Source organism: Heptranchias perlo, chromosome 23, assembly GCF_035084215.1.
Source record: "Heptranchias perlo isolate sHepPer1 chromosome 23, sHepPer1.hap1, whole genome shotgun sequence".
Taxonomy (NCBI): Eukaryota; Metazoa; Chordata; class Chondrichthyes; order Hexanchiformes; family Hexanchidae; genus Heptranchias; species Heptranchias perlo.
The window spans coordinates 10,557,311-10,583,238 of NC_090347.1; the positions used below are offsets into that span (position 1 = coordinate 10,557,311).

The 25,928-nt window shown below is 39.5% G+C and overlaps 1 protein-coding gene across 4 annotated transcripts in view; it reads right to left on the bottom strand.

Annotated features, from left to right (window-relative positions):
- rnf213a (ring finger protein 213a) overlaps positions 1-25,928 on the bottom strand; it is a 166,321-nt gene that overhangs the window by 69,269 nt on the left and 71,124 nt on the right. For all 4 annotated transcript variants that reach the window (XM_068003995.1, XM_068003993.1, XM_068003996.1 and 1 more), the window contains 12 exons: positions 25,019-25,635; positions 23,668-23,827; positions 21,605-21,822; positions 19,717-19,854; positions 17,778-17,942; positions 15,839-17,033; positions 13,932-14,122; positions 12,650-12,805; positions 6,165-9,764; positions 5,584-5,720; positions 4,352-4,447; positions 1,313-1,431 (listed from right to left, as the gene is read on the bottom strand). In XM_068003995.1, the coding sequence (XP_067860096.1) occupies positions 1,313-1,431; positions 4,352-4,447; positions 5,584-5,720; positions 6,165-9,764; positions 12,650-12,805; positions 13,932-14,122; positions 15,839-17,033; positions 17,778-17,942; positions 19,717-19,854; positions 21,605-21,822; positions 23,668-23,827; positions 25,019-25,635 (6,792 nt within the window). The remainder of the gene's footprint in view (positions 1-1,312; positions 1,432-4,351; positions 4,448-5,583; positions 5,721-6,164; positions 9,765-12,649; positions 12,806-13,931; positions 14,123-15,838; positions 17,034-17,777; positions 17,943-19,716; positions 19,855-21,604; positions 21,823-23,667; positions 23,828-25,018; positions 25,636-25,928) is intronic.

Sequence of the window (25,928 nt, forward strand, 5' to 3'; positions counted from 1 at the left end):
ACTTTCAACAATTTGTGCACATATACCCTCAGATCTCTCTGTTCCTGTACTCCTTTTAGAATTGTGTCCTTCAGTTTATATTGCCACTCCTTGTTCTTCCTACGGAAATGTATCACTTCGCATTTTTCTGCTTTAAATTTCATCTGCCATGTGTCCGCCCATTCCACCAGCCTGTCTACATCCTCTTGAAGTCTATCACTATCCTCCTCACTGTTCACTACCCTTCCAAGTTTTGTGACGACATCTGCAAATTTTGAAATTGTGCCCTGTACACCAAGTCCAAATCATTAATATATATCAAGTAAAGCAGTGGTCCTAGTACTGACCCCTAGGGAACACCATTGTAGATCTCCCTCCAAAACAAAAAACAACCATTCACCACTACTCTCTGCTTCCTGTCACTTAGCCAATTTCGTATCCATGCTGCAGCTGCCCCCTTTATTCCATGGGCTTCAATCTTGATGACAAGCCTATTATGCAGCACTTTATGAAATGCCTTTTGAAAGTCTGTATACACATCCACCGCATTGCCCTCATCTACCCTCCCTGTTACCTCATAAATAAACTCTATCAGGTCAGTTAAACACAATTTGCCTTTAACAAATCCGTGCTAGCTTTCCCTAATCAATCCACACTTGTCCAAGTGACTGCTAAATCTGTCCAGGATTATTGTTTCTAAAAGTTTCCCCACCACCGAGGTTAAACTGACTGGCCTATAGTTGCTGGGTTTATCCTTACACCCTATTTTGAACAAGGGTGTAACATTTGCAATTCTCCAGTCCTCTGGCAACATCCCAGTATCTAAGGATGTTTGGAAGATTATGGCCAGTACTGTCGCAATTTCTACCCTTACTTCCCTCAGTAACCTAGGATGCATCCCATCCGGACCGGGTGACTTGTCTCCTTTAAGTACTGCTACCCTTTCTAGTACCTCATCTTTATCAATTTTTAGTCCATCCAGTATCTGAACTACATCTTCCTTTACTGAGACTCCTGCAGCATCTTCTTCCTTGGTAAAGACGGATGCAAAGTACTCATTTAGTACCTCGGCCATGCCCACTGCCCTCTAAAATAATTTTCCTCCCATAAAATGTCCCGAATAAAATGGTTCAGTAAGAATTGACAGTATTAGCAGTGGAATATTACATCAAAGAACTGGATGGCAAACCCACCACAGTACACAAATGATATACCTGCTCCAACAGCAAGGGCACTTTAGGCCCAGGAATTACAAGCTTTAGTTTTGCTTCAAATGTAAATCTAAAATATGAAGAAAAAAAAAATCAAACTGCTATAAAGTATTTTTTTTTACCTCCATGAAATCCTACGTATGTTGATCCGCCTTCCATTCTTGGCAATTTAGTGATGAAATACACATAGACTGTTCCATCATCAATTTTGCTTTTGTTGATTTCATTTATAGTGGAATACCTACCCAACGAACAGGATTTTGTATTAAAACATGTACAAACTAAAACATTTCAGTTCACTGAATAACTTTCCATATATTAAAATTTTCTCTGTGCGCTCAAGCTGTGACTGTTACGTCTATGTGCCAATTTTCCCTTCCTCATTGTAACTTTTCTTAATCAGTTAGATGTCTATTTCTATCTTTTCCAATTAGTACTTTTGGTTATTTTCTACTTTCTTTATTCATCAGTCAGTCTGGAAATATACAGGAAACCATCTTTACAAATGTTAAGAAATTGAAAATGCGTTTATTATGAAACAAGCAAAAGAAATTCATAACACAATGAGCCAAGTTAAATTAAACCAATTTTCTACCAAACACAAGTACCTAAAAACAGAATGACAAAGAGATTATTCTTTTTCAGGTTTGGGAATCGTCTAATTCTATCATCTTTTCTAATTTAAATTTATTTTTATTGTAAAGCAACAACAGCTTAAAAACAAGTATTATTGATGGAAATATTCATTTCAAATGTGAATAGCAGTAAATTAATTAGATTGCAGCTGTCCAGACATGCAGTGGGTGCAATCACAAAATATTAATGTATGACTGAACTCCTAGCATTGTGTATTCCTGCTCTTCAATGCCAGGAGAGCACAGGATTGCAGCACACAATGTATACTGAGGAAGAAAATCCTAATTCCTATTGCTAAATCCATTTTTATAAAGAAGGATATTATGAAAGGACCATTTTTAAGCCAATTCTGATGAGGTTTGGTTGCACAATACATCTGTAGGCTTTGTCACGAATTGAGACCCAGTTTAGCACTGCAGAAGTCTTGGATGGAGTCATTTCTCAGGTGAGTGAGTTTCTAGCCTTGGCCAGGCCACAAGCTGCAGCACTCTCTGCTGACCAAAAAAAGTGGGTGCAGATCAGCACACTCTCCACCTTAGGTCACACTTGAACCCTTTTTCTGCCTCACCACAATATGACATTGGTCCACAGTTGCCCCTTAGGTGCATTACCTGGAAAACTTTATCTTACCAATGCAGTGAGTATTACTAGTTATATGTTGCTGTGTGAGCCAAGACCACATAGACCCACTTGTGCACCCAGCCCTAGCCCTGACCCAACGTGTTTCTCTTGTATCTCTCCTCATGTGCTTGCTGAGCACATCTTGTCCAGGAGATCCACCTCCTGCTCCCTTCACCGTATTCCCTAGTAAACTGCTGACTAACCAACTTCTATTCATGGCCCACATGCTAGTTGACATTGTAAATAGTTCCTTCTCCATTTCAAAACAGCCATCATCAAAAAAAACCTATCTTTAACATCTCTGTCCTTGCAAACTACCGGCAAATCTCCAAACTCCAAACTTTCCTCTCCAACGTCCTTGAACGCGTTGCCGCCTCCCAAAAGTTCTTGAATGTGTTATCGTCTCCCAAGTCTGTGTCCATCTTTCTCAACAAACTCCATTTTTGAGTCTCTCCAATTATGTTTCTGTCCCTACAATGACATCCTCAGTTACTGTGGTGCATTATCCCTCCTCAAACCTTTGACGTGGTCGACCACACCATCCTCCTCCGATGTGCCTCTGTCATCCAGATCTGCTCTCACTTGGATCCACTCTTATCCATCCAACCATAGTCAGAGCATCTCTTCCTGCCCTGTTACCCCCAAGAACTTAATCTTAGCCTCCTCCTCTTCCTCATCTACAAACTGCCCCTTGGCGATATCATCCGCAGGCATGGGGTCAGTTTTCACATGTATGCTAAAAACACCCAGTTCTACCTCTCCACTACTTCCCTTGACCTCTCCACTGCCTCTATGTTGTCAGATGGCTTGTTCGACATCCAGTCTTGGATGAGCCACAGTTTCCTCCGGTTAAAGATCGGAAAGACCGAAGCCACAGCCTTCTTCCCCCGCTACAAACTGCGCCCTAAGCATTGATTCCATCGTTCTCTGCAGCCAGCGTCTCAGGCTGATCCAGACTTTTTGCAACCTCAGCATCCTATTCAAACTCAGCTGAGCTTCCGACCTCATATCCTCTCAATTACAAAGACTGTCTACTTCCAGTTCCGTAATATCACCCGCCTATCTCAGACCATCTGTTGCTGAAACCCTCATCCATGCCTTTGTTACCTATAGACTGGACTATTCCAATGCTTTCCTGGCCGGCCTCCCATCTTCTACCCTCCATAAACTTGAGCTCATCCAAGACTCTGCTGCCCATATCCTAACTTGCACAAAGTCCCGTTCGCCCATCACCCTGTGCTCGCTGTCATTGGCTCCCAGTCCAGGGATGCCTCAATTTTAAAATTCTCATCCTTGTTTTCATATCTCTCCATGGCCTCGACCCTCCCCATCTCTGTAACCTCTTCCAGCCCGACAACCCTCCGAGATCTCTGCACTCCTCCAATATTTGCCTCTTGCTCATCCCTGATTTTAATCACACCACCAATGGCGGTCGTGCCTTCAGATGTCTAGGCCCTAAGCTCTGGAACTCCCTCCCTAAACCTCTATGCCTCTCTCTCCTCCTTTAAGACGCTCCTTAAAATCCATCTCTTTCACCTGACCTAATATCTCCTTATGTGACTTGGTGTCAAATTTTGTTTGGTAACGCTTCTGTGAAGCGCCTTGGGACGTTTTACTCTGTTAAAGGCACTATATAAATGCAAGTTTTTGTTGAATGGTGATTTCAGATAATTAAAACAGACTCACTTTTCACTCAGTATCATTCATTTTTTGAAGTGCACAAGGTATAGTATGTCTACAAGAAGTTGTGAGAGGGAAGTCATATTGCTTTGTAGCTGTAGTAACCTGCTACAGGACAGCAGAAGAGCTCATAATTAGATCCACATTGTTTTAATTTATGACAACAAAGGAAGATAAAAAAGAAAACCATTGCAGCGAAGGCAGAACACAGACATGGTACTCACTTTGCAGAAGCAATCAAATTTGCACTTTGCGAACTGTTTTCAAAGTCTGTTTGTATGAGCAAGGTTTTGTTCCCTTGGCTCGAATCAACACAGTGCCTAGAGACAAAGAAAATATTTGAGGACATTTAACTAGGTCAATATTTTGTTTACATTTGAACTGTGGGGAAGCATGGATTAAGGAGGGCGCCCCTTGAGGAAATATTGACCAGTACACCAGTTATCTGATGACCCTCAGTAATTGTGTTGTAGGATCTTTATTATCTACCAGAGAAATAAGACAGGAAAACTTTGATTACATCTCATCTAAACAACAGCCTCTACATCTCATCTAAACAACGGCCTGTCCAATAACAGAGTCCCCAGAACATGTAACAGTTGTTACAATGTACATTCATTTATTACCAGCTACTTTTTAGGACACATTTCTATTACAATTATATTGTTTGCATATTCATCAGCAATATGACATTTTAAGGAAAAAATGTTTTGCGTTTTTATTCTGATCATTCATTGCACTAGTTCCCCAAATATCAACACAATTACCCTTTCACTTTAAAAGAAGAATCAATTATGGATTACACAAAAGTTTTGACTGAAGTGGAGGGATATAGCTGTTAACTACTGACCTGAAGGGCTATATGTAGAGACCCAATGACAGTGAAAGGGAATCTATTGTAATGCTTCAAGCCAAAGACTTGAAGGGGCATCTTGAAATTCAAACCAAGCCGGTTAAAAGCAAATTCAGAAAGAAAAGGTCTATGAGAACATGGAATCCATTCTATATTACAGCATAAATCCAGCACCAATTGTATTTAAATGGGAAATAAATACTTACTTAGGAAGTAAGGGTATTGAAGGATTTGGAAAAAGGGTAGAATTGTGATTAAAAAGTTAGATTTGCTATGACAAAATAAAATGGTACAAAAGACTTGATTGGACGAATGGTCTACTCCTATTTGCCTGTGGGGCATTTAGATATTTCTCAAGACCCCTTCTTAATCTCAAAGGAAATCATTTAAATTATTTTAGCTAAAAAAAGTCAATACTTGGACTAAATTTAAAAACTCAAAATGTCTTCATCCATTTTGTGCAGAATACAACTTGTGCTTTGTGACATTGGCAAAAAATGACCTTTTTGTTGCTTACTGCCACCCAGTGAAGGCAACTGCCAATTAGCAGCTAACAGCAAAACTTAATTTCTAATTTCATTCCAGTACCAGCTGAAGACAAACCTTATCTTCTTCAGAAACGAATGTTCTGTGTCGAACTGCTGCAGTGAGAGAAAGAAGACACTCTGAACACTGTCTCTTAGTTCCCTTTGCAAAAACTCATTGTCAGAAGCTGTTAGAAGCCGTGAATAAGTTGTAACCTGAAACAAAGAATAGGCAGATAACAGATAAGAGTACAGCGAAGATAAAGAGCCTCCTGTTCTGTCCCAATAAAACCCACGATTACATAGGTTTAGATTTTTCCACTTTTTACACCAGCCACGGCCCTACTAAGCAAGACTGAGATTGCCAATTTAATGCCAAATTGTGGACACGGTTAAAGTTAAATGTAGAAATCTGAGTCAGTTAAATCATCATATAATGAAACCTAATTAAGAGGTTGCCTATATACAAAGATCAAACTCCAACAATATATTAAAAGGATTCCAACTTTTAAAACTGCCTCAGTCAACAACCAACAGTCTGTCTCAAAAGTGATAATAAAGGGATTTCTCTAAATCTATTATTACTAAACTAGGAAACTGTAACCCAATAACTGAAGCTACTGTTATAGCACAGAAAATGACTTATTAAAAGTAGATTACCTCAGTAAAAACTGCTCGATATTGAACTTTGGATTTGGTGTGAGAATAGATGAAATCTGCAAGGGAATCATGATGCTGGTCTGCAAAGTACTTATGCATTACTATGTCAGCTTGATATGCAACAAACTGAGAACTAGTTAAACGAACCACAGAATCTGGGGTGGCACAATTCAACAGCACCCACTTTGCTTCTTTGAGAATTTCCTCCGAAGAACCCAGGGCGTGCTTCAACCTTTGTGTTATTTGTAAAACAACAGATGCACAAGTGTCAGAGTGATAGCCAACGAACACATCAGATGGACTGTATCTCTGCTGTCTTCCATGGATTGAAGCATGTCTGGGTGCTATGAAAGACCGCACCCACTGCTTCAAGTCTTCGACAACATCCCTTTGCTCTCTAACGAGGACTGTGTTAATATCGAGGTAATGCTTTTCAAGCCTATTGATCAGTGGAATTGGAAACTCTTTGTAGACCACCTCCTTCTCTTCAATAACTATCAGTCTGAAATTTGGATGGACTCTGCATTTGACCCTATGAGTTCCCAAACCTAAATCTACGTACTTCTGTCCTCCAAGGTACACGTAATATTGATTCAACGCATCATACAGGCTTTCGTAAAGATTCTGTAGATTTAACAGAACCACCATTTGTCCAGTTTCCATGCATATCTTCACACGGTTGATGTTTCTGCAAATCTGAGTATATTCTTGATCTTTGGGAAAACTGGACCCAAAGATTATCTCAGGCTGATGTTGATTGGAGAAAAAGATCTGCTGAAGTATTTGAAGAGCTGCATAGTTTTTGGTTAGAATGAGCAGGTACCGGCATTCACTTTCAGGAGAATCAGCGTATATGTTGTGACGGATCAGTTCCAAAGTGTTGATGCTTTCATGGGAGGCATTCTGAAGTACAGACTTGAAAACGTCCATAACATTAACATCATCGCTTCCACTAAAGTTGCGCAGCACAACTTGCACTAATTGCTCTGGGGTTGGTTCTGATTTGAAGGCTTTTGAGAGTGAAAAAACCATTTTTATTAAACTATAGTAATCGCGTAGCCCGAAAAACTCTTTATTTTGCTTTCTGCAAATATCTAGGTAAGCTTCTGCAAAACTCTTGAACAAACCAAGCACTTTTTTCTGTATCACAGGATCAGAAGAACAGATCCCTTTGGCACTTTCAATCAGTTCTTTTTTGTCAGGATCCCCTCGTGACACAAAAATTCCTCTATTCATTTTGGCAGGATCTAGAGCCCAGTTGGATATTCCAATGAAACCAACTTTTTTGTGTTTAACAGGGTCATCATCGATACACCCATCTTCCAAGAGCGGATGAAGAGTTTTCAGTGGCATTTTTGGAGAATCTTCAGCGAGGCCAATTTCATCCAAGACAACAACTGAAACATACTCATCAAGATTCTTCCCTTCTTGGAAGCGTGCACACTGCTTAAATGTATTAATAATTCCTTCAGGGGTAGAATGAGGACTGCACTGAAATGACACTAAATGGATCTGTTTTAGGTCTTTATACAGTTCAGAATGAGCTGCTTGTCCTTGCATGGCATCTGCTACAATTGTTTTTGCAAGGGATTTTGAACTGCCAGGCTTTCCAACCAAAAACAGTGGGATTTTAAGTTCAATGCAAATGACCATCATGAAAACGTTTTCTTTCAATGCGGAATTTCTTGCAATTGTTTCTCGCAGCGGTACGCCACTCAATAAAAGATCCTGGAGGAGCACAAGTTGCTCCAAGAATTTGGCAGGATGATTGTATGGTGGAGGGAGACGAGGACAAATGGCTTTCCGATATGCATTTTTCTTTTCCAAACATGCATGATAACAAACTCCTAGTGCCAACACAAAGGCCCAAATCACATCATTCCTTAATGCATTGAGTACATTCTTATTGACAAATGCAAGTTGTTGTTGTTCTAAGAATTGTTTCAATTTGTCTGACAGCATATGGCGACGGCTGTAAAACCAAACAAACACTTGCATACACCTTTCCACATCTCGAAGACTGACAAAACTGCACTCATCTTGCTGATGTCTCATGAAACATTGTGAAGCTGACAAAATATCCACTATGCATTGAATATTGGTAGAGGGAACTGAAATGGACTCTGTCAGCCTTTGGACAATTTGCTGGATGTACATCTTCTCAGTGATGTCATTAAGTTGTCCAAAATCCCACACTAATGGTATCATACTTGGAGGCAAAGCTTGTACACGATAAACAAGTTGCCTCAAAGGAATAGATCCCAGTTTATCTTCCGTTTCATCTGCTCGAACACGGTAGCCTAGTCCAGCTGACTCTAAACGCTTTATCATCGCATCTGTATGTTTTCTGTAAGGATTGCAGGCTGCAATTATCTGCAAACCTGTATTGGAAGTTAAAGGCACCCCTTCAATCATCTGGTCACAAAGAACTTCCTTAATGCAGCTTACAGCTTCGGTTGTATTGGCTTCGTCAAAAAAGAGAATGGTGTCAAAATCAAAATTCTGCTTGTTGCACGTTGCAATAGCTTCTGCATCTTTAATTTTTGAATAGATCATGTCTGCAGTTGTTCCACCGTGAACTTTCACTAGTTTCATGTTCTCAGTATTTGCACCAACTTTCCGCAACTCACACAAGAATTTGATCAGCCTGGTCTTGCCACAGCCAGTCTCTCCCATGATGATCACAGGAATGCCACACCTAAAACGCATGTGAATCGCAAGAATTTTTAAAATATTATCTGTGGTGAGCTCGTAGGTTTCGTCGGGGTCCATTGGCCACTGAATGCCCAATACTGTGCAAAGCCGCTCAATCTTTTCGCCACGTGGAAGCTGGTCAAAATCTGTGTTGAATGGGACTCTTTGTAGCAGTAAACCTTGGTACAGCGCACGTGTCATTATATTTGATTTAATAATCTTGCCATTTGATGGGTTTATAGCATCAATCCCACCATGGCCATTTTCTTGAAGGTGGAAACCAATGAAGGTCATAGATGTATGGTCATCATTGAAGAAAATGTAAGGATGTGGTTCAGATTCCCACTTTTTTCTTATAAGAAATGGTGCAAGATCTTCTTCTGTAACACCTTCTAAGTTTGTAACTTGCCTTCCTGGGCTCTGGTCTGAGATACTCAGAGAAGGTGTTGCAAAATCCCTCGCCATCAAAATCATGAAATTAACAACAAAATTTTTGAAGCCTTGCAGAGTATCCTTGATAAAATTGAAGTCACAAAACACAGAGGTTTCACAGTCCTTCAACTGCAGGTTAAGAAACCAGGCAAAATTTCGCAACTCAGACCAAGAGGGATCCATCACCCCACAATAGATCAAAAACAGCTGCAGGCACTCTACATGGCTGCCTTCAATAGTCCCCTCCAGGTAACTAAAGGTATCCAGGTTCTCTTGGTTTTTGAATCTTCTGAGATACTGATATGGTCTTTGAAATGCTTCACCTTGAAATTCTTCATCATCCACAAGAGGATCAATGTCATTCCATGACAGATTTTCAGATTTTCTTACTTCCTGTTCAAGTACTTCTTTTGGTGGGCTACAGTATACTTTTGGAAAAACATCCAGAAAGCTGTGCTTTGGCACTTGGGCCCCCTGAAATTTAAGAACAGATAACTGAATGAAAACATTATTCTGAATCATTAACTGTAAATACTCTGCTGTCTTTTTCACCTGCTCATTTCTTTGGCTTCTAACACAATTTCCAACTTTTTACAGAAAGGTACCTGAGAATAAGTAACATTTACAATTATATTTTCCTGAGGAAATAAATTTTGATATATATATATATTTGTATTTTTGAAAAGCAGGTCTTCAAATATCTTTTTTTTTTAAAAAAAAAAGTCCTATAGTATGGATATCACCAAGATTGAAGAATAGGGGAAAAGATAACATAAATCTGGTAGTGGTTAAGTAACACTATACTTGAGTTCTAAAAGCCTGTGGACTGCAAAAGAACTGAGGGAAGAAAGTACTTTTGCCATCCTGGAAAAAAATTTGTTTAGAAGATGGGACAAAAATTAGGATTTCAACACAGTGTGGTTACAGAGAGGAGGAAAAGAGTATGTATGATGGGGTATTTGGAGCAATGGAGAAGAGTATAGTGGTGCAATGACCACACATCATAGGAAAATGTCCCAGGTGCATCACAGGAATGTAATCAGACAAAAATTGACACCAAATTGAGCAAAAGGCAGCGATATTAGAAGGGGTGACTACAGGCCTAGTCAAAGAGGTAGATTTTAAGGAGGATCTTCAAAGAAGTGGTGGAAAGGCAGAAGTTTAGAGGGGGAATTCCAGAGCCTAGGGCCTAGACAATTGAAGGCATGGCCGCCAATGGTGCGTAAAATGGACTGGGGGATGTATAAGAAGTCAGAGTTGGAGTAACAGAGTTTTTGGAAGTTACAGGGCTGGAGGTTATAGAGATAGGGTCGGGTAAGGCCATGAAAGGATTTGAACACAAGGATGAGAATTTTAAATTGAAGGTGTCAGTGGACTGGGAGCCAATGTAGGTCAGTGTTCACAGGGGTGATGGGTGAGCGGGACTTGGTGCCGGTTAGGATACGGGCAGAGTTTTGGATGAGCTCAAGTTTATGGAGGGTGGAAGAAGGGAGGCCAGCCAGCTAGTATCAATTGCCGTTTGCGGAAGAGAGTTCCAAACTTCTACAACCTTTTGTGTGTAGAAATGTTTTCTAATCTCGCTACTGAAAGGTCTGGCTCTAATTTTTAGACTGTGCCCCCTACTCCTAAAATCCCCAACCAGTGGAAATAGTTTCTCTCTATCCACTCTATCTGTTCCCCTTAATATCTTCTAAACTTCGATCAGATCACCCCTTAACCTTCGAAACTCCAGAGAATACAACCCCAATTTGTGTAATCTCTCCTCGTAACTTAACCCCTGAAGTCCGGGTATCATTCTAGTAAACCTACGCTGCACTCCCTTCCAAGGCCAATATGTCCTTCCGAAGGTGCGGTGCCCAGAACTGCTCACAGTACTCCAGGTGCGGTCTAACCAGGGTTTTGTATAGCTGCAGCATAACTTCTGCCCCCTTGTACTCTAGTCCTCTAGATATAAAGGCCAACATTCCATTTGCCTTCTTGATTATTTTCTGCACCTGTTCATGACACTTCAATGATCTGTGTACCTGAACCCCTAAGTCCCTTTGGACATCCACTGTTTTTAACTTTTTACCATTTAGAAAGTACCCTGTTCTATCCTTTTTTGATCCAAAGTGGATGACCTCACATTTGTCTACATTGAATTCCATTTGCCACAGTTTTGCCCATTCACCTAATCTATCAATATCGCTTTGTAATTTTATGTTTTCATCTTCACTGCTTACAATGCCACCAATCTTTGTGTCATCGGCAAACTCAGATATGAGACTTTCTATGCCTTCATCTAAGTCGTTAATAAATATTGTGAATAATTGAGGCCCCAAGACAGATCCCTGCGGGACTCCACTAGTCACATCCTGCCAATGTGAGTACCTTCCCATTATCCCTACACTGTCACCTTTCGCTCAGCCAACTTCCTAACCAAGTCCGTACTTTTCCCTCGATTCCATGGGCTTCTATCTTAGCTAACAGTCTCTTATGTGGGACCTTATCAAATGCCTTCTGGAAGTCCATATAAATAACATCCATTGACATTCCCCTGTCCACTACTTTAGTCACCTCTTCAAAAAATTCAATCAGGTTTGTCAGGCACGACCTACCTGTCACAAATCCATGCTGATTGACAGCTGCAGAAGTATCGTGGCAAATTGAAGGCCAAAGGCTAGACACTTGGGAGTTTTAAAGTGCCGTTGGAAGTGACTTGGGGGAAGAGTTCTTTACAGGGGCGGACACAGAAGGAAGTGGGGTTGGAAGGGGGAAGGAGGATGTAAGTGGTGAGGGATACAATGAAGTGATCAGAGTTGGCCTGGTCAGTGATTGACTTGTTGGGAATAGAAAGGCCACGTAAGATAGCAAAGACACAGGGGTGGCCGTGAATGTGGGTAGGAGAACTCACATGCAGGGAGAGGTTAAGGGAAGATAGAACTGGCAGTGAACTCAGGAGAGAGGGTTAAGTGAGTTGAGATGGAGGTTAAAATCAAGGACGAGGAGTAATTCAGTGCAGAGACTGAGGGAAGAAAGGAGTGAGGATATTTTCGTGAGAAACTTAGGGTGGGTCTTTGGGTGAGCGGTAGAAAAAGAGGATTTTAAGGGAGAGGCAAGAGGGGTGTAGCAAGGTGAACTGATCAAAGCAGGAGAAGATGCCAGAGGAGGGGGGGGGGGGGGGGGGGTGGGGGGGAAAAAAGAGACCACAGTGAGATTTGGTGATGAGGACCACATGGCCATCACATCAGTTTAGGCAGGGCAGGTGGTGGCCGTGTGGCAGGGAGGTATTAGGAAAGGGCAAAGTGACAGTAATTGTCGATCCGCTGGCAGAGTCCATCGTAGTATCAATGAGATATATATCTCTCTATTATACTTACTTGTCTTGCGCGTTTCCTCGAAAGGAATCCAGATCCCTCAAGCATTTCTATTAAATACATATGGCATGGTTTGCACTTCCACATTTTTCCATCAGTGCCCATCAAGTACTGCAAGATGAGCAGTTTGAAAAGAAATTCACACAATCCTTTCTGTACCTGAAAGAAAAATACTTCCGTTACCAGTTCGAAACAAAATACTAATGTTTAGGATATGCAAACAAAGTGTTTTTTTTTAAATGTGAAACAAGATAATTTGCCTGCCCATCATAACTACATTTATTAAAACATAAATTTTAAAAATCTGATTGTCTGTGGAACAAACATAAATCATTAACTACAAAAAACAACTAGCCCTTGAATATTCTTAACTGATCTCATTTCATAATATGGCATGGAAAACTGGTAATGCAAATTTAATATATCGCCTATAAGCAGAAAACATTAAAAGCATACTGAATAGCTTGAGTAGGCACTATAGAAGCTTTTCTGCAATAGGTAACTTGTAATAGCGGTCAATTATTAAGTAAGAGGATAAATGGCTGAGAAAATATCGCATTTTTTCACCACAATAGTCCTATTCCTTAAGTACTAATTTTCAAGTAATGGAAGTAGTTAACATAATTATTTAGAGCAGGATTTACAGAATAATTGTGACTTATGGTAATGAAGTCGTACTGCAACTGCCTTCATTTATGACTGGAACATGTATCAAGTTTGTCAATTTATAGTTTATGCACTACAGAATGAACCTGCAACAATTGCTTCACGTATGTGAGATTTGTAAGTATTGGTTTTAATAAGACATGCCATGTCAGGCTGGTTAATGTTAAAAAAAACAATTGTTGAGAAAGTAGTGCAGAAGGACAGACAGACACCTGGTTTGACTTGTCCTTTTGATTTTTGCCCACTATTTCCCAGACTTGAAGTATGATTATTTTAAGACTGCAGAAAGAGTGAAAAGTTAGACAGCTTTATGCTATGGATGTCAGTCTACACAGATCCAGATTCCAAAACTCAATTTACTCAGAGCACGTCAAAGTCACCACGGAAATTCCTGTTAGCTAAACTCAGGACCAATAAGGAAAAAAATTCTATTTTTTTTAAATGAGCACAATCACAAACCATTAAGGTATTAGTAATGAAAAAAAGCTTTAAAGGGAAAAAATGTTACAACTGTTGCAAATCTGAACTTTCTAACTTGGACATACATCACACATTGAGACACAAAGGCATCATCAGGTGTGGATTCTGTGATCAGTTCATTCTTTGAAACCAAACTTACAGAAGAAGTGATGTCAAAGTGAAATATCATGGGCTCGTTCTCATTTGATGATTTTATAAATGACAAAACAGTCCTGAGAACTTTATTCTCATCCACTCGCGGCTCTATCAGGCGGACGGTTTTCAACAAGTTATCCTTCCCAGTTTGTTTCTTTAATGTTTCATGTAGTCTCTTCACATAAAGTGATTTTCCTTTTGAAACAAAGCGATTTTAAATCAGTCTCCATTTAAAAAAAACCTTCCATTTATCCTTACAATCTAATCCAGAAACTATTTAAGGACAGATCAAAGTCAGGTCATTAGCAACAACGCATCCATCCAGTTTAGGAGAGCAGGCCTGCCATTTAATCAATTACCCACAATAATGAAATTAATACTTACATTAAAAAGTAGACAACACACCAGCACATCTTCACTTCATGCAAATTTTGCATAATTTCAAAAGAATTTTGTTCCTTTTATCAATAGAAAATATTGTTTGTTCTATGCTTTGGTTCTTAATGTATTTTATTCACGGTACGCTACTGAATAGTCTGTACGTCCCTTACAAAATAAATCAACTGCATTAATGAGTATGCAGATCATAACTATATCGGCAGCAATTCACTTAATGTTTCACGCAATTAAGAGTTGCTTTTGAGCTTGTACACATCCATACTCAAACCAATGAGCAACTGTATAAATATTCAGTTCATTCCTTGCTCACTATTTTGTATATGTGCACATAGAGCACTTTATTCCTTGTTTTTCATTCTTTAAGATGTCTGGTAGGTTACAGAGGTGGGATTACAAAATAGGAAAAGAGACCATGTGTAATGGATGAAGAGGTCCAAGAGCAAAACAATAATGAGCATCTAACATCAGAATTTTAGAGAACATAATGTGGATGTTCTATGTACAAAGTTTCTAAGTATATTTCAACAAAGAGGGATACATTACTATATATATCTATACTATATTAAAAATCTTATGTCTGTGTGCACTTCCAGGTTACAAAATTCTATTGTCATTTTTTTCACACTTGTGTGCCATTATAAATTCCTAGATCCATATTTATAATGGAAGCTACCTATGTAAACTTGTCACATTGTAATTCTATCCTCTCACCAATGGTGACACTGTAGTACCTAAGTTTTGCTTCTTTCAGCAACTTAGCCTGTACTGCAGAAAATTGACTTTGCTCCAACCAATTTACTTCTCTGCTTCCCAAATTGCCTAAGTTTTACTATTTAATAATATCGAAGTATTGTACAAAAATAAGGACATAATGTAGGTCTTTAAAATGGGGTCTAAATTTCACCTGCTCACCCTGGTCCAATTATCCCCTGCCCTCTAACCCCATTTCATCTTAAAACTACACTTGGTCTTGACTCCCAATGTGTAACATTATGGCTGATTATCAGTTAAATGTAAAAGTTACAGCACTCAGTAAAACAATGAACATAGGTATGCTGTAACTAATAAGGGATGCATAAAAATAAAAATGCAAGTTTTACAGTACATTTTTAATTCCTTATGTAAAAGGAGACACTGTAACCGTAACAATTTTATTTTTTTAACTGAATATTTGTAATATTCTTGGTGAGGGATATCAATTCTCAGATGGAACACTTTTGACACCGTATTGAAGTAAAACTCCCTCTGCTCCACCTCAACCACATATTATTAGCAGCCTCAGAAAAGCATCCATTCACTAGTATGAATGTGTCTATTTCCCACCATTATTGCCTCTCAGTGAGACAGTCAACCTAGGCCTTAAAGTTAAATTGTGAATACTATTGTGCTATAGATGCACATCTAACAATTTATGAGACTACCCAAGCTCACTTCACTTAAAACTTTATAGCTAGCAAAAATAGGAAAACTTCAACATGTTTAATCATAAATCTTTATTATATAGGAACTTACCAACTCCAGCTCTCTTTGAAGATATGATCCTTACAAACATCCTATCTTTAAACACAGAAGCCGCAGATGAAACAGCTGGTGCTATTCTGTAGTGCTTCTCTAGGTAATTCTGGATTTTATCTAAAGGCTCATGCGGAATCACAGGCACTTTGTATCGACTAAATGCAGATGGAATGTAGCAGTGCTCCCTCTCACAATTGCATAATATGACCATCCTGTAATCTGACTGACTCTGCAACTCCAGAATTTTGAACTGTTCTTCACACCTTACACTGATGTCATAAGTCAGCTCATCTGCATATAGTAGTGCATATATCTTGGAACCTTTATAACTACCAGTCAAGCACCGCCGCAGAAATAACTCTACTTGCTCATATGTAGTTTCAGCTGTGCAAAGCAGTACTTCGTCATAAGCAGGCAATGGCTGATCACTGGAGTGCATATAAATGCACAGAGCAGATGTAAGCAATTCAGATTGTGGACAAAGAACAAGGTTAGGATGACCTTTCTGAAAGCCAGGTGGAAGAGTTCTTGCAACAGTTTGCTTTGTGTCAGCAACAATATCAAGAAGTTCACCAAGGGTGCTGACATCCAGACAGCTAGACAGAAAATAAGTCATATTCTTCATATAGTGCTCCCACAGCAAGTCCATCTTTTTCTCCATATCTCTTTCCTTGACTATGTCTTGGATACCTGCTTTTGTCTTCATAAAAGTTTCAATACCACTCTTGCCACCAGCTAAAGGCAGAATTTTTGTGCTCATATTTGCTCCAGGAAGTTTCTGCAGAGCTATTTTTAGGTCTTTAGCAGTGCAGTTGGGCTTAATGAAGGACAACATCATCAGGACATGCTCCTGTAGTCTGGTGCATTTCTGGTCAAATAACTGGGTGCTGAGGTAAACAACCTGTTCAGCAGTGTAGAAGTTTAAATAATAATATTGGGACCTTTGCTGATCCATATATTGCTTCCACATTTCCAGGTAGGTTTCCATCTTTTTACAGAGAACGGGAAGCTGTTCAGTGACATTTCCATTCGCCTTAATCTCACTAACTTCCTTTAAATTGAAATTCATTATCATGCAAGCCTCATTCTTCCTTGAACAATACACTTCTGCTTTCCAATTCCTAAATAGCATGTTGCCAGCAGAAGACAGACTGATGAAGGACGAGGCAAGCCTTTGGACATTGGCAAATACCTGCAAACAGAAGAATTTATTTATGGTCTGCAACTGAAATAATGGTAAGATTACATGTGTATATGCACAATAAAATAGCTAAACTCCCCAAATGTTATCCTTTCCTTTATATATAATTGACATGTTATAGTAAATAATGCCACCTTATCAACAGAGTCCCTCAGCAAAGACATAAGTAACAGCTCAACTTTCGTGTTTGGCTCTACTAACCATTGGTGTGAAGGCCTTGGTACCTTGAGAATTGTGATCTCAGCTATCTTGTAATTGTTTAAAAAGTTATCACAATATATGTTTAAAATTCATTAATAGAAAACGAGGCATAGTTTTAATCATGGACCTCCCTATAAAGTACATTTTGATTAGGATAGACAAATAGTTTTATATAAATCAATGTATCACTGTATAGTGCAATGTTATAATCACTGCATTGCCGATGAAATTCAGCTTTCTGCCATAGAACCAAGTCCTTAATACTTCTCACCTCACATTTGTGTGGGAAATGAGGTGTTCCCACCACTAGCCTAGCTGAGAATGGATAAAACCAACAAACCAACCAGATTTGACTGGAAAGTAGCCTTACGATTCAAACCACAACCTGGATTTTACCTGGCTGCTTACGAATACACTTCAGCATTCAAAAACCAATGACAGTGTCTCAGCGACATGCTTCCTACTCTCCTCGAAACTTAAAGATAAATCACTAAACCACATGGATGTAGTAAATGCTTTAAGGTAGCTGGTTACCTCTACAAATCTTTCCACTTCTTCCCGTCCATGGTCTCCCTTGCCTGACATCAGCATGAGTTTGTTCTGCAGTTCTTTCAATTCTTCGAATGTGTAACCTCGCACTTCCTCACTGTCATCGTGAACTTCGGACAAATTTAATGCGATAGCTGACCCTAATGAAAGCTGTGAAATAAAAGATTAGAACTCACCTCAAAACAGCCTTCACCTGTTGCTTTAAAACCTATTAAAAGCAACTTTTAATGGCTAATTCCCATACCCCAGGATATAGCGATATGATCTATATCTGGCGATATAGATCATATCACCAGATGTTTGCATTTGCCAGGCTCAAGATTATTAAAAATGCAACAAACAGCTTTTAAATGGTTAGATACTAATCTTGCTCTTCTAATGCATGGTGCATTTCAATCTCAAGAATGTGCAAAATTTGGGGATTGGACAGATTTAGGTCAAGAGATCTCAAACATTATCTTTAAAATCCAATTAACAAGTGAGTTTTATAAAAATAAAATTAAAACATTTTTGGTTGTACTTTGAGTGGATTGGGATACCATTAAGGAAGCAAGTAGTAATTGCGAAACGAAAGTAGCAGAAGCCGAGAGAGCAGTATGTAGGACATAAGCTAATGGCCCAGAAGTTACCACCATTGAGTCCAATTAGAACCAGACATTTTTTTTCTCTCATTTGCTCTCTTGAACACTCTCTCTAAAGTCCATGTAGGAAAAAAATACTACAAAGCATAAAAGAGATTGATTTCCCAATTTAAGGTAAACAATTATTGTTCAGATGCTTCGGAAGAGTATTTGAATCAGCGGCAGTGCTATATCAACAGAATGCCTATGCTTTAGACAATTTTTTTTAGATTATTCAGATGTACATCAGCATCTTATGCTAGGCAAATTTTACCGTAGCACACGACAGACCACATGTCCACATACTATGTACTGACCACAGGTGCTAACAACAGGGTCATCATCACAGTTTTTGTCATTGTTAGTGTAACGTAGACTAAAATTTTGGGTCAACACCCAAGCCCACAAAGTTCCACAACAATGGCAACTTGCTTCATGCAATATCTTGTATCTTTGTTTTTGTAGATCAAAAAAGAGAATATCTTAAGATTTGTAATTTTAAAGGTCTTAAAAAAAAAAGCAAGAAGAAAACAGCAATTGACCTGAGAAAGGTTACAAAAGCATAACTATACAATCATAGAACAATGTAGCACAGAAGGAGGCCTTTCGGCCCATAGTGCCTGTGCCAGCTCTTTGAAAGAGCTATCCAATTAGTCACACTCCCCCTGCCCTTTCCCCTTAGCCCTGCAAATTTTTCCCATTCGAAATTTATCCAATTCCCTTTTAAAAGTTATTATTGAATCTGCTTCCAGCACCCTTTCAGGCAGTGCATTCAGGATCATAGCTTGCTGCGTAAAAACATTTCTCCTTATTGTTCTTTTGCCATTAATTTCTTTGGAATTTTATATTAAGACTACTACAATAAGCCTAAAAATAAGTTTGTTTATTAACTGGTTTGTAAAATCAAGTCAACAAGACCAATATTCCCCTATTTTCAAACTGCAGAAACTTAAGTAGCCACACAGGTAACATTTTTAGATGTGCTCTACTTTTAAGAGTTGATGAAGTAGCCAACAAAAGCTTAAAATAAGTTAGTTCAGTCCCACTGCATACTTTTGACCAATCTTTAAAATGGATATTTTGGCCAGAAATACAAGTAACTTTGGTCACTAAAATATTGTTAAGCCTAGATTTTAAAGAAACAATGCCAACACTAATAATGAGCACATCACTATAAATCACTGGGAAAGAGAATCCTGCAAGTTGCAACAACCTGACAGTACAATGGAGTTAGACTATAAAAGTTATTACCATGAAACTTGTCAAAATAATATTTTACTCCAGCACCTCCACCCCTACTGTACCTTGTTTTTCTCCTGAGAACTGATAATATAAATCCCATTGCTGTTTATGGCTGAAGCCAGCGAGAGGGAGGACAGCTCTACAGAGCCATGGCTTTCCTTCACAGTTTTTAGCCACTCCAAATGACGAGCTGAATCTCGCTGAAAGTGGAAGAAAAAAAAAATGCCCTCAAAACTCGTTTGCAAACACAGTGACATTTTTGGGCAGGACACCATTGGTCCATCTCGCCTACTCTTCCAAAACCTTACATCAGTTTCCTTGCTGTGATTCAGGAACTAATAAACCAGTATCCCCTTTCTAAATACAAATTCATCGTGCTTTTTCAAAAAATCTGCCATGGTTTTCTGTTCCACCACCTCTGCTGATAATTTGTTCCCCAATTATATCAACCTCTTATTGAAAAAAAAATGCTGCCTAAATTTCCTTTCAACACCCTCAACTTTAAAGTGTGTCACCTAGACCTCAAATCCTGGGACTGATTGGAGAACTTGCCTGGATCCAAATTCTCTATAACCAATAAAAACGTTAAAGACCTCTATCAAATTCCCCCCCCCCCCCACCAATTCATCCTCCCCTTCACCAAAGAGTAAAACCAAAGGTTATACCATCTTTCCTCATAATTCAACACTAGTCAGCGTCGGCTCAGTGGTAGCACTCTCGCCTGAGTCAGAAGGTCATAGGTCCAAGACCCACTCCAGAGACTTAAGCACATAATCCATGCTGACACTTCAGTGCAGTACCGAAGGAGTTGGCGTCTTTCAGATGAGATACAAGACTGAGGTTCCATCTGCCTTCTCAGGTGGACGTAAAAGATCCCATGGCACTATTTGAAGAGCAGGGGAGTTCTCTTGGGTGTCCTGGCCAATATTTATCCTTCAATTAACACCACTAAAAACAAATTATCTGATCATTTATCTCATATCAGTTTGTGGGACCTTGCTATGCACAAATTGGCTGCCTCTTTTGCCTCCACTGCAACAGTGACTACACTTTAAAAGATTTTTTTTAATTTAAACATTTATAGTACTGCCTGTGATCTGTGACTTGACAAAAATTAACACCACAGTCAAGAGGCCATAAGAACTGGTGTGAGAAATGGAATGACCGCTCCTGGTGCAACAAAGGGCACTTTTGCAGGGTAAAGAGGAGCTCCATTTAATATTTGGTCTCTTTCACCTGACCTGTGAGTATTTGGAAAAGTGTTCCTATCCACAACATAAACATCCTTCAACTTTACATCAAAGTATTCCTCAAACCACCATTCCAAGTGAGCCAATGCATATCTATTTCCAACCCAGGGGTGGTTTTTAAGGTCTACTGGATAAGTATTATGAACATACGAAATTGTCAGGCAGGAAAAGACCAGCTGTTCCAACAAGCCTGCACCATACCACGATGGCTGGATCAGGATGGCTGAACACTTCTTCCCTCCCCTGATCTCATCACCCCCGCTTTACACCTATTCCTGCAGCCATGTAATCTGGAGGCAAAAAACAGAAAAAAATCCAGGGCCAATAAGGGAAAAAATACTCTAAAATTCCTCTCCAACCCCCTCAGGCGATCAAATTGGTGGAATTGTTTGGTTCATGGGCAAATAAAAGTTTGATTAAAAGAAGCTTGGGTATCAACAGAATTTAGTACACCTAAAACTCTTAGAAAAAGTATGCTCGTAACTACAAGATAAAAATCTTGAAATCACATTTTGGAAATACCCTAAGGCTTCAGAAGCAGTGGTAGCCTTGTGCAATAGACTCAGACCCATGGCTCCAAACAGGAAAAGGCTCAGAAGTTGTACTTAAATCTTACTATCATTCGCTCTTTGAGTTAGGTTTTCCATCATCTATACAATGAACCAAAATCAAGATTGTTGAAAGTTAAGATTTGATTTACCAGCTTCTTAGAAAGATCTGGATCATTTTCTAAAGCGTTCCACAAATTCTGCAGGCAATACATGAAGTCACGGAATCCGGCTGTTGGCTTTAGTTCAAAAAGTAATGTTGAGTAGCCTAATACAGCATCATGAAAGCAAGCCACACGATCTACATCAAGGTCATTTTCACCAGCTGAGATTGAAGCCAGGTCAACAAACACTTTCAGTTCATTTATGTCTGGTAAAGAAGAAACAATGGAGAAAAAGGCATCAAGTATCTTTTATGTTCATCACCAGAGGAAATTAAGCATGATAAAATACATAATAGTTGCTCAAAGCTTTTTTCATAAAAAATGTGTTTTATTCTACAGCTGAAGAAACCCTAAAAAGTAATGAAATCATGAACAGGTCACACATATTTCAAATCCATACATCAGCACATTTTCAACTATTCAGCTCATATTACAGAAAATAGGGCTTTGTGCCAGGTGCTCATTGGGTAAAGGCTTGCAGCCCTGTCTTCTCGGAGCAATGCTTCCTGTGAACACGCTACGTCCCTTGTCTCTGGCTCCCGCAGTCCAAGATCTTCTGTTTTGATTGGCTCCTCCCCTAGTATGTTAAGATCCAGACCTTCCATCATGGCCTTGTTATGCAGGGCATAGCACCTGATGACTATCCTTGCTACTCTCCCTGGGGAGTATTGGAGGACACCCCCAGACCTGTCCAAGCACCTGATGCGGCTCTTCAGCACCCTGATGGTCCTCCCAATTATGTGCCTGGTGGACACATGTACCTGATTGTACCTCTTCTCTGCTCTGGTCTATGGGACACGAAAAGGCATCAGCCACAGTAGCAAGGGGTAATCCTCATCACCGATTATCCATCTTTCCACTGGCCCCCATTCTCGAGCATGAGTGCGATGACTGAGTTGTGCACAATGAACGCACCATGACAGGCCCCCACAAGCTGCGTGTTCACATGCAGGATGTGCAGATCATCTGAACGTTAAGGGAGTGGAAGCCCTTACCGTTCATGTAGCTTTGTGGATTCTGAAGGGACGTCTTTATTGCGATGTGAGTTCCATTGATCACCCAACACTCTGAGCAAACCAGAAATCCTGCAGAAACTTAATGCCCTTTTTGCCTTTGCTCTACCGCATTCCAAATTTGATGAACTTCCCAGCCCTATGGAACAGGGTGTCGGTGACCTGCCGAATGCAGGCCCTCTCTGCCCCTAAATTAATCCTGAACAGATCCCCTCTGACTGACTGGAAGGATCCAGGCACTTAGAAGTTGAGGGCTGTAGTCACCTTCATTTCTTCAGTTAAGGCTCTGCTGCTTGCGAACAAGGGCTTTAAATCATCTCGCAGCAAGTCGCAGGGTTGAGCAATGACCTCCTTTGTAAAGCACAGCCGTCACACAGTTATCTCCTGAAACATTAATTGAAGCCTATACATTGTCTGGGCCAGTTATTTGTATGTGGGGTTGCAGTCTCTGCTTGTGATGTTTCACTCTCTGGGCCTTCTATCTCTGGCTCTCTTCCTCCCATTCCTCCTCCATTATAATAGCAAGCAGGGGTATAGCAAAAAAAATACCATTTTTATTTCTCAAATTGACTGTAAAAATCACTGTCTGAAGAGGATGAGAATGGCTTCAATGCTTCTTGGAGCAGCTGATTTGCTCCTGCTTCAGGCGACCTGAAAATTGGGTTGCAATTTGAAGATAACCTCTGAGCAAGTGCAATTGCAGGAAAATCACATCTGTATGTTGGGGGCGTGGCCATTACTATGGGCAGAGATGCATTTGGGCAGAGGGACTGATCGACATTCGTAAAAGATCGAGGAGATTTGGGCATATTGTATATCGCCCAAAATTTCTTTCAGGTGGCATATTTGCTTTGCGCCTCAATTGTGCGTCCCTAGGCGTAAATACACAGGAAATTCCGGGCCATGAAGTGCAAAGATGATAGTACAATTTACTTAAAATAACAGCCTGTTCACCCTAAAATTCAACCAGCTCACCAAAAACTACACACAAAAATCAAACCCATTTTCAGCTTGCAAAACTTTTACTTTTTTTTTTACCTTCCAACGCTTCTTTGACCCACTGTACAAATTGCTGTCTTAGAGTAAGTTCTTTCAAACATTCCCTGCGAGGCTCTGTAATTTCCACAAGACGGTTTTTGGCAAGTACAAGTTGTTCATCTATGCAGTCCAACCTTTCATTCTTATGGGATTCATCGGTCTAAAATAAAAGGTAAAATTATGTACCTGTGCTACTATCCATCTGATTTTAAATTAAACTATATATCCCATTTCCAACTGTTGTTGACAGGTGATAGCACTAATTAGAGTTCAGTGCACGATTTTAGGATTAAATCAGTTTTGCCAAGGAGAATTTTAACAAAACAAGTAGTACATTAGAAAATTAAATGAACATTTTGCAAAAGTCTCAAATGAGAACATAGTGCACAAGAAGTTTCAGAACTAGTAAATGCCATTAGTCCAGTTCCTTTTTGTTAGATCTCAACAACTTACCATATCCCTCAATTCCTTCTCTCTCCAGGTACACATCTAATTTCCTCTCAAGCACACACATGCTGTCAGTTTCACTTGTTACTTATTCTACAACTCTCATCCTTTATGTGAAAAAGTTGTGTCTCACTTCTCTTCCTACTTTTTAAACCTGTCCCATGGTATTCAAACTCGTCACCATAGTGAACAAATTATCTGGTTCAACTTTCTCAATTCCTTTCATGGTCTTGAAAACTTCAATTTAACTATCTCAAAGTTTTGTCTTTTCCAAAGATAACAAGCCCAACTTCTTTAACCTTTCCTCATAACTTAAATACATTAAAAATGTTCATAATGCTTCATTGGTTCACTAGAAATGTCCCAGATTTGATGCCAAGCAACAGTGTTATTGCTGCTATCGGCATCAGTGCGTTTGGGCTAGGGAGGAGAAAATTGAATAGGGCTCTGACTCCTGACTGTTATATTTCTGTGCAATGACAGTGCTGGGAATGTTCTTGTGTGGACATTAGGCGAGAACTTGATCAGGCATGGTTATGATGCTCTCCCTCTGCCAAACTGCCTATACTCACCTTCAAGGCTCAGACACAAATATGACAACTACATCCTCTTCTGCATCAGCTTTTTCCACCACTTTAACTTCAGCAGTTGGGCACTGTTGTTTCCAAACAGTTGCTTAAAAAAATATATTTTTCCAACTTTTGTTTGGGTTGCAGGATATAATCTTTTTGAATTATCAACTACTTGGCAACATCACAGCCACAGCACACATGAACAGTGGCCACTTGGATTAGGTATTGGAGAGAGCCTGGTTCTTTGGAACCTTAGTCTAGTGAGGAGTCAACACCTTTAGGAGAGGAGGGGAAATTAACAGAAAAGGCAAGGTTTAAATATTCACACTTACCACGTTTAGTAGTGTTTGCAGAATACTGAAGTCTCCAGTAAGATTCAACACACTCTGGGCTTTCATGATAACTTGAGCAGATTCAACAGCCAAATGTAGCTGGTGGTATTCCCGAATTTGTTGGATTCGTTTTTCTATCCAGTTGCATCTAGTACTTGTCTCTATTCTACTCATAATCTGGAAATCATTCCTTAGATACTCATATCGATCACGGTAATCTTGAAAGATGGCACTGACCTCTTCAAATGTAAGACTTCCCTCCTTCACCTTATTAAAAATTGCTTTGTACTTGTCCAAACATGGCTCCCATATCATAGTATGAACTTCTTCGAGAGACAGTACTGAAGTCAACTCTGCTGCATCATCATCAGTAGTTGGATCTTCCACATACAACTCTTTGGCCTCTTTTTCCCAGCACATATGTAAAATATGGCTATCTTTAAATCTGTGAATGTTTTTTGCCATTTCTTTCAGTTTTTCACTTAAGGTGAAGTAAGTAACCTTAGTAGGGGATGGTACCGAACATTCAGTACCAATCAGCTTTACGGTCACCACTTCATTCAGTGCTTTTAATCTAATATCGGCCGCAAGCAATTTTTCAGGTTCTTCAATTGCCACTATAATTAGAGAGAAAATTAGATTCATATTTTGCAGAAATACAACAGAAATTCTCTTCCCACATTGAAGCTTAATCATCCTTTCCAAAAAAGTGTGTTTTTTGCTCAGCAAACTAATTGTACAACGCTTTAAGCATCATTATGAAAATAATGTGGAATTTTAGAGAGATTTTTCCACAAGCAACAAAGACTGGAACTACTGCAAGCAAATTTACAACGTGTTTTTAAAAAAATGTGGGAACAATACCCTATGAAAACACATACCTCCTATGGTTATAGGTGGAAAAGCATGC